This window comes from Verticillium alfalfae, genomic scaffold (assembly GCF_000150825.1).
Source record: "Verticillium alfalfae VaMs.102 supercont1.7 genomic scaffold, whole genome shotgun sequence".
Lineage (NCBI taxonomy): Eukaryota > Fungi > Ascomycota > Sordariomycetes > Glomerellales > Plectosphaerellaceae > Verticillium > Verticillium alfalfae.
Genome location: NW_003315032.1, coordinates 1,129,564 through 1,145,477, shown reverse-complemented (window position 1 = coordinate 1,145,477; position 15,914 = coordinate 1,129,564). Strand labels below are relative to the sequence as shown.

Genomic DNA, 15,914 nt, shown 5'->3' with positions numbered 1-15,914 from the left:
GTCATGCAACCGTTGTCATTGGATGTGGCAGTACCAATGTCGTGGTACTTCATTCGACGTGCTATCGAATCGGAGGTGTGTTCTTCGGATCAATTCTGTGGCATTGTGAAGATAAAAGGCAGTAGTTCCTGCAATGAGGAGCACATGGCTATATTTATCAGACGTGCCTGCAAGGCCTGGGCCGGGCTCTCGGCCAAACAGCCATCATGCCGGGCCGGATGGCGCGGCATCTGGGGCGCTTTGCGCACAAACTCTCCGAGGGTGCGTCTCGTCTATCATGTTTCTCTTCCGCACAGATCAGGAAGCAGAAAGGGCGCCGTGGCGTCGAACTGCACGGCGCGAGACTCCGGGGAGATGCCTGTCGAAAGTCCATCTTGGCAGATGAGGCTCTCGGCCACGAGGGGTGTTGGCCGGGTTTTGGGGTACAGGAGGCTTCCAAGCGGCCGGAGGTTCCGGAGCGCTGATGGAGAGGGCTGAATGAGTGGCGTATGCTGACGAGACAAAATGGCCTCGTGGGGCGGGTGAGATGACGGTTTCGGAGTGGATTCGGCGAAGGGGTCCTTTGACCGAGGTCGGTCGTGCAAGGGCTGGTGAGAATGGGTTTTATGAATGCAATGAATGCATCTCTGTGACTTTGAGGACATGGAGTTCCCGAAATACTGATGTAGGGCCAAGATGGAATATTTTGCGTGGCTTGCAGGGCCTCAAATTTGCTCTGCAATCATGGAAATAATGTAACATTCAAGAGGCCGTCAGTCCATTTCACAGGGCTTGAAGGGTCATGACGCTAATTATTCGAATTGTGGTATAAGTAACAGCCTGCTGTAGCGACCCCATCAGGCAAACTCCTCAGACACGGAAAGAACTATGATGATCCCGAGCATGGAAGGATACGTTAACTAGGGAAAACGCCGACTTAAACCATACAAAACATTGCAAGCAGTGCAGAAGTCGTGCCATAAATTTCGTACCTGCAGCCGAAGTCTGGCAGAACTCGAGAAGGATCGTTTTCCAGGCAATTTCAAGACGTCGGTGCCTGAAAATTCGTACCCAATCCAGGCAATATTTCCAAGAGGCCGTCTTGACTGGGCTTCATTGATGCTACTGAACACACACGCATCTCCTATGGAGTGTCTAACTGTGGGCAAGCGACGCTAGGTTCTCACCTCCTCAAGGCCCCGGAATGAAGATGGAAAGCAAGCGACACTAGTCTTTGGTGAAGGTCTTTGCGAATCTCTGCGCACACCACTGACATGCCTGTCAACAATTTGCTGGAAAGCCATATGGTTCTGATTTGGGAATAAAACTTACATTCCCACAGCTGATCGGCTCGTATTTCGGTGGGTTCTTCTCGTCCGTACAGCTCGGCAGTACGGAGCACGTCTCGTTGAAATTGAACCCAAAGAAAAACGGCATGGAGATGCGGTCCTCAGGTGCGTGGTTGAAGACGCGATGAACGGTCGACTGGAATTTGTCGTTCGAGAGCCGCATCAAGAAGTCTCCAATATTGACAACAAACGTGTCGGGAATGGGGGGCACCTTGATCCACTGCCCTTCATTCGTGAGGACTTGAAGGCCTCCGATGTGGTCTTGCCAGAGGAAAGTGAAGCACTGTAGATCCGTATGTGCGCCCAGGCCGACGTCCAGGACGGCGTCCTCTGCGGCTGTGTTTCTGGGGTAGAAGTTGATGACACCGTCGCTGCGGGAATGTCAGTTGTCATAGTCAAGCAGAGGAGGGGATGGTGGGGTACAAACCTTCCAGGGTAAGTGACCAGATTGTCAAAGTAGTCTTCGGGCACGTCGAGAGCTAGGGCAAAGATCTTGATCATGTTTCTGGCAAGAGACAAGCATGCCTGCCAATAGGCGAGCATAGCGTCCTTGAACCCGGGTAGGTGACTGGTCCCCTCCCACACAAAGTCTTCGCCGCGGAGCCATTCTTGAACTTCTGGTGGGATGGCGTCCAAGTCTTTCTCCTGCGGGTCGTACTTGGGGTCGTACCTAAAGCTGAAGCCTTCCTTGAGGTCCATGGACTCGGTTGGAGAAATATGGCCCCTGCGACTCCAACCATTGTAAAAATTGGAGTGCCTCTGTGCTATGACTTCTTTCTGCTCGACTGGCTGGGCGAAGAATTTGTGGCCCTGCTTGAAAGCTGCTTCGATCTTCTCGCGGGCGATACCGTGGTTCTTGATGTAGAAGAATCCTGTATTTTGCGAAGCGTCGCGAACGACATTTGCCAGCGCCCGCCTCTCTTGCTCGCTGCCTTGTATTCCAGACAAGTCGATTATGGGGACCTCAGAGCTGTTGCAATCTCGAGGGGGTGTTTTCAGTACATCCCGATACACTGAGCCGTAGGCCGAAGCCAGTTCCAGCTTATAGGTCTCGGGAGACTTGGTCTTGGTTGAAGTCGTAGTCATTTTCGCGGGGTTGTAGACTGCAAGAATTCTAATATGCCGCTCTGGTGCTCGATTATCAATTGTTTGACGATTAAATATGGATGATACCGATTACGGATTGTATCTTCAGGTGCGAGGCCAAGAGACGACAGGGTGGGCGAACATGAGGCGTTGACGGTCTCCGTCGGTCTCCGGTGGTTCACGAAGCACGCTGGAGGCGTACCCCGCATCTGCCGATGATCCTCGCAAGATAAGATCTGTCCAGCAATCGGCGACACACGGGCTTTACTTCACTGTTCAACGCCCTCTATCCTCAGCATCATTCCTTACTTCATTAGCGAGGAGAATACGGCCTCCGATAGATATGAATTGCAGGATATGACCAATCCAGCGTCGATGCATATGCAAATACGACACTGTAGGCCCCTATTCACATATCTACAGTGATCTACAGGCTTCAGATGGTCTACGAGTAGCATATTGCCTGTCTTCAGAATCTGAGACTGCATAGGCTCCTATTCATGCTCGGTTCATGGTGCATGCTCTGTTTTTGCTCGTACCTCGTGCGCAGAATCGGCGGTAAATGAGGACATCATACCATGTCAAGACGCATCAAGTCTAGGGTATTGCAGAAAGATTGACAAAACTCTCGACAGACATGATTCTCAAGGCGGCTCAACGAGACGTTCCATACGATGCTCCAGGTGACGACGGTAGGCGCTGAGACGGACCGTAGGCTTACTTTGTGGATGTGTGGGGTAAAGGTTCGCTAAAAACCCGCGGTAGGCCTAAACAGGTCTGTCACCCTTTGCTCCAAGGCGGTAGACGCTCGATTTCTTGGTGCACCACATTCCTATCTTCATGGGATGCCTGCATCGCAATCGTGGTCTACATCTCTCCGTCAACATGTATGAGAAGCGTTCGCGCACAATTGGACCAACATCTCCCAGCCGCGTGGCAAACGGCGAATCCGAAGAGCCTCAGCCGGCCCAGAAACGTCGGCGACGCGTCTTTTCCTGCGAGTCGTGTCAGAAGTTGAAGTGCAAATGCGACTACGACATCCACGCGCAAGCGTGCCGCAGATGCCAGAATCTACGGTGACTGATCCTCCACGACCCTTGTCAGGGCCACCATGGTCCGTGTCATACTGACAATGTATTGCAGAATCTCTTGTTCGCGCCGCGAGGACGTGGACGTCGTAGCACAATATCAAGAAAGCCCAAAATCATTGTCTGCTATAGAAGCCAAGTGAGACATGAACTTTCAAGTCTTTGAGAATATCCTCCATCAAATGACTGACGCGATGAGTCACAGATTGCTCGAGACTCAACGGGAGACACAGGATGCGTTACGTCAGTTAACGCGCCTCGTTCAATCGGTCACAGACCGAATGGACGACAGGACCAGTCGTGGGAACCCCTCAGAAGAAGAGAGAGAACCCCCGGTCAATGATGAGGCTGCCTCCTTGCCTGAAGGCGATGAGTCTGGCCCCGGCCGAATATTGGACCCTGCGGACTACGCTGTCAGCTCCGCGCCAGTCGTAGTACTCCGCGAGATTGGCCGCCGGTACACGGGTGTTTACACGAGACCGCGAAGCCTTGCTAAGGGCGACCTGGTGCATGATGCTATCTTGTCCGAAACAGAAGCATATGAGCTCATCAGAACGTGAGTGGGCTCCATTGGGTTCTCGTCGAAGATTCAACTTAGCTTACGTGGCCGCCAAGTTTTCATGCTCAAGGGAAGCACGATTGGCTTTTGAAGGAAATGATCGGAGTTGTGTCGAGCAATGATCTTCGACAGACCTCGTCATTTCTTCATAGTATGTGCTGCCTGCAGGCCATACCACACCGGCCCGACCTCGTTGTGGATGCCGTTCATCAAAAGGTTCATGACCGCGTCAGGATGTCCCTAGGCCAGGTTCTCCTGATCAGTCCTTTGACCCTGGAGGAAATCTATGGAATCTTCCTCATGAGCGACAATGGATCTTCTGCCAAGCATGTAGGTTGAACTCCCCTAGTAGACCCTGAAAGTGAACTGATCGCGTGCTTGCCAGCTCAACTCTGAGTATATCGACAGTTGGGTCTTGACAGGCTACTGCGCCAAGCAAGCCATGTTGAGCATCAGCTTCTCAAGCATTGTCAACAAAATCAAGAACGAAACTGCCAATTTGGAAGACCAAAAAGCCGTTCGGTTGTGGTCTACAATATCGTTGCATCACCTGCAGTACGTCCATTAATGTTGCCTCGCCGCTGACCACTAACAATTTTCACAGCTGGGCAGCCACCACAGGCCGGCCTTCCGTCATCCCTAAGGACTACCTGGACCACTGCAACATTCTGCTGAGTTTCTATGACGCCTCCATGCAGGATGGTATGCTGGTAGCCGAGGCTTCTCTGTATTCCTCCCTCCTCAGCAAGCTAGAGAAACGCCAGCCGCGAAAGTTTATTGCCAGTAGCACTTATTTCGCCGACTGGGAAGCGCGCTGGCGCCACTTACTTGGTAGGTCAAGCTTGAAATGTGAAAAAGCATCTTTCATACTGAACTATGCTCGTTTATCCAGACCTTCCAACGGCGCTAAAGCTCAAGATCGGCCATCACTCCGCGTCTCTCATTCTCATAATGAGATCCCTCCAGGAGCTCGATGAAGGCCTATCATCCAACATATTCATGTCCAACCATGCCACAACCTCTCAGGCCTTCGACGATGCCGCTTCCCGAACCACTGCGGATTCCCCAAATACGGCTGAGAAGGCGAAAGCGGACCTCAGAGTGGATGCCTGTGTTCACGCACGTGTGATACTGCAGAACCCTTCCTGAAACTGCCAACCCATCTCAAGTCCTCTCTCGGCTCCAACATGTGCCTCCGTCTGGTCTACGGCGCTTTGATCCTCTCGCACTACGGCGAGACAGTCTCCAATTTCCCGGATCGCAGCGCCGCAGACCTTGTCGCGCAAGTCAGTTACTGGGTGGGCCAAGATCCCAGCAAGTCATGGGCGGGCAGGTTCGGCAACCTCGCCCAGCAGAAACTTTTGCCTCGCCTCGACGGCAGCCAGCAGATCATGGCCGGAGCTGCTCTCACAGATAGCGTCACAAGAGTGACTGAAATGTTGGCACCGGACGGAGTGGCTCGTGGGGCGAACACCGTGGCCCACGAGTATGAGATAGACTGGAGCGAAATGTTTCCTAATATGGAGGACTTTTTTGCCGGTGGATTTCTTGGCTATGGGGCGGAGCCTTGAACGGCCAGCTGAGAGGGCGCGAGCAGCGGATGGGATTGCTGCAGAACGTACAGTACCGGCAAGAACCAGTTGAGGTAAAATGTAGTTCTTAGCTCGTGTTCCCAACATCAACCACGTACCCAGGCATGGAGTACATCATGTAACAAGATGAATACTTCTAGTCATCCTAGGCGTATAGTACATTATCTTTCAAAATGAAAACTCAAAAGCCAACCCAGGCAGGGTACTGTCGTAATATGAATAAGTTTTGTCCTAGTGTTTGCAGAACGCGGCGCTTGGCGGTAGTGCTGGGAATATTTTCTTCCCCAGATTCAGGGGAGAAAATAGGTTGGCCATTTAGGGAGCACTTCCTAAGCGTGAAGAAGTAAGTCTTTTCTTAAACCACCAAGAATAACAGGCATAAGCTAGCCTTCCTGGATGAACCGAAGACCACGGTCGACAAGAGGAACACACTGCCGTTGCATATTCCTGGTGGACAGGTCGTCTGGTCAATGTCAACAGGGTGACCTACGATTGCCTCGCGATCTCATGCCCTTTCGAACAACGAACGTCCCCGTAACCATGTGCAAATAAGAGCAGTGATTCCTCGGACCCCCTGGCACGCACCAATCGTTCTGGACACCGCCTTCAAAACACGCCCCATAGCTCGCCGCCAAGCCATGCCCGATACGGTTGATCATCACAGCAGGAATACGAGAAAAGCATCAACATCATAATTTCCGCCATGCGGGGTCTCTCCATGCCAAAATACCCTCATAGTTATGTTCATGGGCCGAGAAACGCAGACCAGTATGTTTATGAAAAGGTTATCAAAAGTTTACACGTTCATTAGACGAAACATCATGTTCGCCGGGTATCGCATAGCTCAGACGGCGTGTGGGAAATAACATAGTAGTCCTCCTTTCATCCCGGTGAGGCCATCAGTCAAATAAGTCCCGCGAGAAGATAGAAAAGGGGTGCCATCATGGTGCGTAAGGTATGTTTGTTTATGTACCGAGACCAGCGGGGTATTTCACCGTGCACCGTATCACATAGTAATCGTATGAGGACGTCAAACGCCCAATCTCTCCAGAGGAATACCGCGCAGGGCTTGCTTGGAGAGTTCCTTTTGCTGCCCCCTTCTAGAGAAGCATCCAGGCTGCGAAACCCACCAGAGAACTGACAAAGGTCCTGGAGAGCGCAGGCACTGCAATGGCGGCGCTGTCCTCATCAACGGCCGACGGCGCGGACTCGCTGCTGGTTTCGGTGGGCGTCGAGGGCTCTGCGTTGGTAGTGTTGGAGGTGCTGCTCGTGACAGCAGAAGAAGCGATTGTTATGGCGGTCGTGGTGGCGAAAGTAGTAGTTAGGGTCACTGTGGTTGATGCGTCTTCAGACACAAAGGTTGAAGTTTCAACGATGGAGCTGGCCTCGATGAAGCGACCGTCTGTGGGCGCCGGGATGTACTTGGCAATACTGGTGGAGCTTGACGCCTCCGACTCTGTCTTGGTGGTCTCCTTGGGCTTCTTGGGCTCGGGGGCCTTGGTGGATGTTGGTGTCGCAGTGCTGCTAATCGAGGTGGTGCTGGGCTCGGGGGGGTCGATCGAGGTATCGGCAGGGCCAAAGGTCTTCGGGTCACGATACCAGTTGCTCGCAGGGTCGCCGAGGCACTCGCCGAGTGTAACGAACTGGAAACCCTTCTCTTTGCCCACGTCAATCATGAACTGGACGAAACCGTTGGCGGTGAAATCCTGAATGTCGTGAGACAGCGAGATGAACGAGCTAGAGGAGGGGTCGGCGGCTTTGACGGCAGAGCTGTACCTTGCCTTGGCGTTGACGCCGCCGGCCTCCCAGTCCTTGGTGTCGAGGTCGTAGTCAGTCTGCAAACGAGGTCAGTGTTTTCCTTATCCCTCTCCCCAGAAAACGAGAACATACAACATGGTAGCCCATATCCCCAAGGGCCTGGTAGCACTCCTGGTTGCAGGCGGTGTAAGGAGGGCGGAAGTAAGTTGGGATGAATCCGAGAATGTCAGCGAAAGCCTTTTCGTTCTTCTCGAGCTCAAGCACTTTTTGGTCGTAGTCGATCTCGTCAAAGTTGGGATGGCTGAATGAGTGACTGGCAAGATGGTGGCCGCTGGCATGCATGCGCTTGAGGAGCGAGTCGTAGTTCCCGGTGGTGAGTCCATCCCCTCCATTCTTTCCAACCATGAAGAAGGTGCCCTTCACATTGTTCTTCTCGAGGGTGTCGACGATGCCGGCCGTCAAAGTACCCGGCCCATCATCGAAAGTGAGGGCAATCTTGCCGGGGCTGCTGCACGAGACAATCTCGGAACCGTAGGCTACATTGCCAAGGCGCGGCCGACTATCCTGACGAGCTGAAAGTTCTCTCTTTTGCACATTGCCAGGCGCGGCGAAAGTTACCTCGCTGAGAGCGGCGAGGGTCGCAAGTAGTGAAACTGAAGGAGCGTTGATAAACATTATGGACGAACGAAGCAAAAAAGCGAGTGACTGGAGCGATCAAAACCGATAAGGAGAGCATACAAGCCGGGCACGCAAGCAGGCAGCAGAGTGAGCATTCTATTATATTTGGACTGCATGCCAAGCAGTGTCGGGCGAGCACCTAGGCTGCTAGACTCCATAATCCGTATTCCCAGTGGGAGATGACCATGTATCAATGCGCTGGCCTTGCAACTGATCAGAGCAGGGGTGGGCGGAGTGGCTACGACATCGAGCATCGTCCGGGATGGAGCGCAGTGAAATGGTGGGCACGCAAGACTGCCCCGAGGCCAATTATAAGCATAACCCACCACGACCGGGGGGTTTGGTGCGAAAAGCGTCAAGCTGCGCGAAACGCAAGGAAGCCGGCCGGTTGGCCCCCAGAAACGCCTCAAATCGTTGGTGCATTGCGATAGTAAGACAAGGCGTGGAGCGCCAAGCTGGCCGAGGGTCAGCGTGAGCCACAAGAACCCCCCACCCCTCTGTTACCAAGTGGGAACAGCTACCAGAAATGTGTCAACGACGACGAAGGCCAAGACTGTTCATGCCTCGGGCTGCTGACAGTGTTTGGAGTGCGAGAACACTCGGAGATGGGTCTTGGGCTGGCAATGTTCAGTCATGACCGCAACTAGATATGTGGCTCGAGGCTCGAGAGGGGATACCATGGATGAGCACGCTGAGGTCAGTCGCATGGTGTGAACCAAAGGATAAGGTTCAGCTTGCGTTAGGTGATATCAGGCAAGGTCTCGTAACACCGCCCTGGGCCCTGCGCTACAGTCGATGGTCGGTTGCTGTACCTGTAGAACGTGTACGAGGTACTGGAGAGGCGACGAGTTTGCGAGATGATCAGTGCCGCATTGATGAGCTGCAGTATAGGGCTCGCGATCAGGTTCCTGGCGAATTCTCTGGTCTTGCCATGAGACCTCAACTCGTGTCGCCCAAGTCGCTGGGCACCCCTCGTACGAGTCGGGTGGTCGCCAAGTCCGGACACGAGACAGTCTTCTTTCTAGGGGCTCTCGGCACTCCTTGGTCGTAAGGGCTAATGCAGGAACATCCCCAATCTGAGCCAGTTGTAGCCCTCGTACCCCTGATTAGGTCAAGGTCCTCGCCCCCAACTGTCGAATCATACCAAAAGCTGGAGCATTTGGGTGGGAGAAGTACCCAAAACTGGATGATATGGGGTGGATCCAGGACGTCCATCGAGTTTGGCATCGAATTTTCCCGAGGACCCAACGGCCAGGTTCTGTCCCCAGTCACTAGCTGGTACATTGTCCTAAAGGTATCCGGGCGTACAGGCCCGCCTCCTGCTTTTTCGATGACGCGCCATTGCGTGCCGCATTGTGCGAGACACTGTTGTATCTCAGAATCACACGCGCGCGTGTGTCAGAAGTTCAACAAGGACCATGACAAAAGCAAGCATCTGCGACGGTGAAGGAGCTGGTGGGGGCGTTCAACCTGTGACTGATTGTGGTGACGGCGCAGAAGCAGGGAGGGAAACATGCATCCACACGAAACAATCTTGGCCTGTATCCTGTAGTCTAGCGTCTGTGTCTACCTGTCCCCGGACCTCCAGTTGGTGGCTCGAGCTTGCGCAGCGATTTTCTCCGCCCTGAAGTTGTAGGACAGGATGACAGACAGCTGTATCAATTTGTCGCCGAGCGATCGGATGAACCAGCAACTTCGTCGACGAAAAGACCAGTGTTGGGCGACAACAACAGCAATGGCCGCCTCGGGTTCGCTCTCTGGTCGGTGTCGGTGCGACCAGGAAACATGCCTGCCTAGGTTGATGCCAAGAGACATGTCCCACGAGAAATTTGGGTGACGTGTGGCGTGCCCGTGCTGCCGTTCCGAATGTTCTCTGAAGGTGCGTCCTGTAGCGTACTACACAGGATGGCGAGAACGCCTGTGAGAAGCAGTCTCAGCTCAAGTCAATCGACTAGTGCGGGGATGGCGGGAGAGGCGTCGAGAAGCATCATCCTAAGCTACGGAGGCGTTTGGCGGCATGCGTTTTTCGCCTATCTCGGGCATTTTGCGGGAGATGTCGATGATGGAATGCGACCCCGAACGATAGCCATGGCAATGCTGAACCGAAGAGAATGGCATTGAGGAGCTCCACGTATCGATATGCGTCAACATGCGAGGTGCGGCCAATGGTAGTGGTGTCTGATGAAGTGCTGGCAGGAGGAGACCAGTCTTGAGACAACGGGGACACAGCCACTGTGGCCGCAGTGCGCCACAGCCTTTCACTTCCACTCCATTCCTTCGTAGAAACACAGACAGCGGCCTCTGGCATGGTGGCGGCGATGTCGCCAGTAGTTCTACAACAGAGTCAAGACAGCGTCAAGACAACTTGAATCATTGCACGCTCTTTCAGCTGAGCTCCTCCATGGTAGGCATTTTGGGGTTTTAAGCCATATTCTGGGCGTTGTCCAGTACCCCCATCTTTAAGGGGCTCTCACTCGGCTGGCCTCGCCAACGGTGGCGTCGACGCGGGGGAAAACCCTCCGCCAGCATGGTAAATCATGCAAGCCATTTCTTCCTGTGGATGACTTGCGCAAGGTAGCCCAACTGAGGGTGTCGAGTGCCATATGACACCCTTGCTTAGTAGATCTGTGATCGACTTCGTCAATCGGACAAGCCAGTGAGGCGTGCCTTTCGCTCGAAGAAGCTTGGACAGGCCAATAGCTGTTTCCCAACAAGTCGCCAGCACACGTGAACAATGCTTTATATCTGTGTGAGTAGCAGACAGCTTCATGAATCACAGCTGGATTCGACGGAAAGCGTCTATTCATTACCAATCTTCTCTGGAGAAAACACGGTGGAAGCCTCGATTGACACGTGCATTCATGATGCTAGTGTTTCTGAACCCTTATTCCGAAGAGGCATCTGTAGACGACCTTCATCAAAAATGACATGTCTGTACTGGCAACATGAATCTTTGACAAGGACGCTATGACGTGCTGTTCAACCCAGTAGTCGAATCGAGCACTATTTGATTGAAAACAAAAACGACAGCGTGTCAAACTGTGTAATACCCTACCGCCGCTTGTGTGCTACTGTATGTAAATACATGCAGCGTGTTGCAACGCGCATTCTCTTGTACGGCACCGAGACGGACTATGACTGACAGCCGATTACGTTTCGCCGGCTTAGCCAGAGAAGGCAATAACATGCAACTCATTTCTATACAATTTGAATTGTATTCTGTCGCTTGCCCAGTGCCCGACCACCAACACCGAAATGCTATATGAAAGAAAAAAACAGCGCTAGGAATAGTACTACATGCCATGGAGTAACCCCAAGTACGATGTACACATAGGGCGTCTCGGGTCTATGATGACCGATACACCATGCAAAACTACATCATGTCGGCTTCCCTCCACTCTCAAACGCTACATCCACGCTCCATAGCGGGTCCCACACCACACTCCTCTTCGATGCCGCTTCACTAACACCGCTCGTCTCGCGCGCGAGTATTGGCCCAGACGCCTGCACCCTTTGGATCAGCGGTGCTCAGGGCCCCATCAGGGAATCGATATCTTTTCGTACCTCGGCCTCTGGCGCCTGCGGCTCCTGCGCAGGCGGGACTCTCCGCTGGCGCCGTGCGCAGAGAGTTGGTCTCGCTCGCAACAGCGTTGCCTTTGAGAAGATGCGCGCCCGCACCGAGGGGTAGGGCTTTCTTCGAATTTGTGCTGCTACGCCGACTTTCTAAGCTCTTGGACAGCGCCTTACTGACGCCCTCGATGCTGTGGCCCGCAGCCCGCTGTTTGTCCTTTGCGCTGGCTTGCGCGTGGGTATGCATGTCTGCGCGAGCCTCGACATTATTCGTCGCGATGGTCGACTTGCCGAGGCCAGGTGTCGACGGCGCCCCAGCTTTATCCTCCACAGCGTCGATCATGTACCACCGCAGTCCATCGGATAGCTGAAATGGATTATCGTCTTCGTCGTTGAAAGAGTCCGTGTCCGGGAGCTGCCTGTGGAGGCTCTTGGAGAGGTCAACGACTCGCTCCTCGATCCGCGAGATGCGCGCCACGAGCCACTCTCGTGACCGCAGTCGGTGGCTATCCTGCTCGCGCAGGAAGTAATGCGGGAAACCGACGTTGAAGGCAGCCCAAGCCCCCGAGCTTTGATTCCTTGTAGGAAGAAAGAGGGCGAGATCACCCTCTTTGAAGTGTTTGTAAGCAATCTTCTCGTGGGCATCCTTTTGCAAGGAGCGAGCCTTCTCGCGATAAGCACGAGAATCGCGTTGAAGCTTTCGTGCCAAGTGCTCAACGTCCTTGACGCGGCGGTAAATTGTCTCGGCGAACTGGTCCATATCAAAGTGGCCCAACTTATTCATGAACGCATCGTACTTGTTTTGCTCAGCTCCAATCTCGCTACTGTTCATCCAGTACAGTAGTTCCAGGTCGGTACTGTCAGCCAAATTGCGGTTCTGGAACGTGGAAGAACGGCGGATCGATGGGAACCCTGGTCAGACGAATCATTGGCAACTTGTGTCTGGCTCATGGAACCACGCTCGGCCCTGGGGACCTTGGTGAGGTCATCGCCGAGGAGGCCTTGTCGCGAGTAACAGCAAAACCAAGCCGTTCTAAAAGTCGACACATTCGATCGTTTTGAGCATAAATACGTTGCGTCAAGTTCTTCGTGTGGTCCAGTCCGCGCGTCAAATCTTCCTGTCAGCGCCGAGTGATGATCCTGTGACACCTGGAGCTTTTCGCGGAAACATGTGAAGCTTCTCTTCGAGGCTGCCCACCTGTGATTGCTTGGAAGCAAGTTCTTCGCCGATGGTTCTGGCATTCTGCTCAACTTCGTCCAGTTGCTTCCGCAAGCTCTCTGAGCCAGTCTCGCCGTGTGCAATTTTGGCACGAAGTTGGTCCAGCTGACTCCGAGCGCCAGCGGCATCTTTCTCAAGAGCACTGACTTTGGCTCTCTCTTCGTCCAGGCTTTCTCGAAGGTGCATAGCTGACTCTTCTTTCGTGGCCACTTGTTTCTGAGACTCGGCGAGCTCATCCTTGAGAGTTGTGAGCTCTTCATGTAGTTTCTCAGTGTTGGATTTGAGAACAGCCTTGTCGTTATCTGAAGACTGCAGTCTGGCGACAACTTCAGCTGACCGCGCCAGCGTGGCGTCGATCAGATCGAGCATGTCTTCAGGGAGCCTGTCATTCGGAGCAAGCTGCTCATGAAGGCTTCGTAGTGCCTTGCGTTGAGAGCTGCTTGACTCCCTCGAGATGTCGAGCTCTGCCAAGACCGTCCTGTTCTCGTCAAGCACTGCTTGAAGCTGCATCTCGAGGCTTTCATTTTGCTCGCGCTGTAGTCTAGCTTCGTTGCGAAGAAATTCGACTTGGCCTTGAGCCTTCAGTGCCTCATCCTTCTGTTCCTTGCGGAGCCTCTCGATCTCCTGGTCAAGCGCTGAGACACGGCCATCATATGTTGCCTTCTCATTCTCCCTGGACTCGCCAAAGTTTTCCATTTCATCTTCGTTGTCTTCGATGCGAGCTTTCAGGGTCTTAATTTCGTCTTCGAGCGACTTACGCTCCTCGACAAATTCTCGTTTGAGTGCCTCCATGTTTCCAAGCAGGTCCTTCTTCGTAATGTTGGCCTCCTCCATCTGACCCTGGGTGTCCTTGTGCTGCGTCATCTGGGCGAGGAGGTCTTTCTCCAACACTGTAGAGCGTTCCCTTTCGGCGGCGACGTCCGTTTCAAGCTGCTGTATCCTCTGTTGCAGTATGTCTGTACCCGCCGACGAATGGCGCCGCTCCTCGGACATAGGGGTCGACTTGATCGAAGCCGTAGAGTCGTTGCGGTCGTGTCCGAACAGAGACCCTAGGCCTGGACGTGTTGCCTGACCTCGATGAAGAAGATCCTCGAGACGCCTGACTCTACTTTCGGCTGTCTTGAGCCTGTTCTCGAGCTTCATCTTGTCTTCTTGCAACGTCCGGAGCAAGTCATCATCGCCGCGAATCATCAAGCCACTCCTACCCAGTGCTGCCTCGTGAACACTTCCGTTCTTGAAAGCCTTGACGCGTTTCGACTGCTGCTTTGTCGGCGCATTGAGCTCGTTCACAAGCTCCTGTACCTCTTCTAGTAATGCGCTTTCAGTCTGCTGCTGCTTGAGGTGCCCGAGAAACTCCTCTAGGTCGGGCTTCGCCATGACTGGCCACTCCTCTTCCTCGCCTAGCAGGTTCACCTCTAATCCCAAGATGGTATTGCTGAAGCTGTCAGGCCCATATGTACTGCCGATACTCTTCTGCCACTTTTTCCGACGTTTCGACTCCTCGTCTTGGAAGAGTGCCATCTCGTTGGCCAAGGTTGAAGAGTCGGTTTTCACCTTCTCCGTCCACTCTCGTCGCCGAATGGCTTCGCCAACAAACGAGGAATACATATACGGCAATTGGTGTATCAGGCGAAGGTAGTCAAACGTTGTCATATCCTCATCGGACTCGCGGAGATTTTGGCACTGGGTCTTAACGTTGCCATGTAGGTTTGAGATATCGTTGATCGTACGCATGAAGTCGACGGCGTCCGCCGCAATGGTGTTGCGCGCAGACGTGGCATACGCAAGCATGTCGTCCATCTCTTTCGCTCGTTTCCTCAAACTTGGGATGAGTCGTTCCGTCTGGTTTTGTGCCGTTTTGGAGGCTTGCGCAAGGTCGCGCTGGCCGTACTCTTGGACAATTTGGGCATCCGTATCAATCTTGCCCACGACAGCCTCAATGTCCTGAAGAAGCTGCCCGGCCTCCTCGCTGTGCGACAAAGCCGAGCGGCTCACCAGGTTTTCGAACTCACCAATCAGATGTTCCAGCCCTTGGTACATCGTGTCGACGGCCTTGTCCAGGTCGCTGGCTTTCCGCGCAAACTTCTTTTCTGATGTAGCCGCCAGCGAACCCGCCTTTTTCACCGTGTCCAGCTGCAGCAAGTCATCCAGCGTTGCTTGTTTCTTCTTGACATCCTTGGACGTCATGAAGTTGACCATGGCTGCCGAAATGGGGACATTCTTCGCGAGATTCAGGTACTGCTCCCAGTTGCTTGCCAGCTGGGTATGTTCCTCCAATGCTGGTTTGACGTATTTCTTCAGCTCAGCATATTGGGGCTCGATCTTCTTGATGCTGAGTTCAAGGTTGGCGACGGCTGCGTCGAGGCACTTGATCATGATGTCCATCTCGCTGTAGCGTTCGCGCGTCGTCTCCTCCATGCGCGCCGCGTCAGCAGCGAGGCCCAACGCCCAAGCTTGCCGCTCGCGGCACAGCGTCTGCCACGCCGCCATGTCATGGCTGTTGTCGATGTAGTCGGGGGCCTTGGGAACAGCATATCGTTTCGGGGCGGGGACTTCGGAGACGAGAGACTCGGCAGAGCCAGGCGTGGCTGATGTGACTCTGAGATCATAGACGTAGACTTCGCCCTACAAGCCAAATAGTCAGCACGTCATGCAATACACAGCAGATAGCGATGGGACCGGTCGAACCTCCTGGTGCAGCCTCGCCACCTTGACAGTCTTGCCCTGTCCCGTCAAGGCGACGAGCTGGTGGGAGGGTATAGATGTCTGGCGGGCCACCCAGCTCTTGAACTCATCAAGTGAAGAGAACGGAGTCGTGTCGACAACCTGCAACCGCTGGCCCGTGTGGGCTATCAACACCTGGGTAGTCATCGCGAGACATCTCCCGATGGGAAGCTGCGTAAGAGCCTGGGCGTGTCTGCACGAATCGAGCTGTCGGTTTTCTTCAGGTGGTCGACAGTCGTCTTCAAAGTTGCTATGTTTCCCGTTGAGGGTGCTGGCGAACTGCTCGGCTGGATGAGCGCTCCGAATGAACTC

The 15,914-nt window shown here is 53.8% G+C and overlaps 5 protein-coding genes across 5 annotated transcripts; 1 reads left to right on the top strand and 4 right to left on the bottom strand.

The window, feature by feature from the left end:
- Nucleotides 1-1,206: 1,206 nt before the first annotated feature.
- On the bottom strand, nucleotides 1,207-2,455 carry VDBG_06179 (flavonol synthase/flavanone 3-hydroxylase; the record flags this gene model as incomplete). Its single annotated transcript, XM_003003691.1, has 3 exons — nucleotides 1,207-1,236; nucleotides 1,312-1,699; nucleotides 1,756-2,455. 3 exons carry the CDS (start codon nucleotides 2,412-2,414, stop codon nucleotides 1,207-1,209), a joined length of 1,077 nt encoding a protein of 358 aa, XP_003003737.1.
- A 1,070-nt stretch (nucleotides 2,456-3,525) lies between these two features.
- On the top strand, nucleotides 3,526-5,632 carry VDBG_06178 (predicted protein; the record flags this gene model as incomplete). Its single annotated transcript, XM_003003690.1, has 7 exons — nucleotides 3,526-3,641; nucleotides 3,708-4,058; nucleotides 4,214-4,391; nucleotides 4,447-4,616; nucleotides 4,666-4,892; nucleotides 4,954-5,174; nucleotides 5,231-5,632. 7 exons carry the CDS (start codon nucleotides 3,526-3,528, stop codon nucleotides 5,630-5,632), a joined length of 1,665 nt encoding a protein of 554 aa, XP_003003736.1.
- A 1,121-nt stretch (nucleotides 5,633-6,753) lies between these two features.
- Nucleotides 6,754-8,133, bottom strand: VDBG_06177 (chitin deacetylase; the record flags this gene model as incomplete). The annotated part of the gene is made up of 2 exons (XM_003003689.1): nucleotides 6,754-7,488; nucleotides 7,544-8,133. 2 exons carry the CDS (start codon nucleotides 8,084-8,086, stop codon nucleotides 6,754-6,756), a joined length of 1,278 nt encoding a protein of 425 aa, XP_003003735.1.
- A 3,419-nt stretch (nucleotides 8,134-11,552) lies between these two features.
- On the bottom strand, nucleotides 11,553-12,491 carry VDBG_06176 (conserved hypothetical protein; the record flags this gene model as incomplete). The annotated part of the gene is made up of 2 exons (XM_003003688.1): nucleotides 11,553-11,593; nucleotides 11,654-12,491. The coding sequence occupies 2 exons, from the start codon at nucleotides 12,489-12,491 to the stop codon at nucleotides 11,553-11,555; spliced, it is 879 nt and encodes a 292-aa protein (XP_003003734.1).
- Nucleotides 12,492-12,767: 276 nt separating this feature from the next.
- VDBG_06175 (conserved hypothetical protein) lies at nucleotides 12,768-15,749 on the bottom strand (the record flags this gene model as incomplete). The annotated part of the gene is made up of 2 exons (XM_003003687.1): nucleotides 12,768-15,503; nucleotides 15,567-15,749. The coding sequence occupies 2 exons, from the start codon at nucleotides 15,747-15,749 to the stop codon at nucleotides 12,768-12,770; spliced, it is 2,919 nt and encodes a 972-aa protein (XP_003003733.1).
- Between the last annotated feature and the right edge of the window lie 165 nt (nucleotides 15,750-15,914).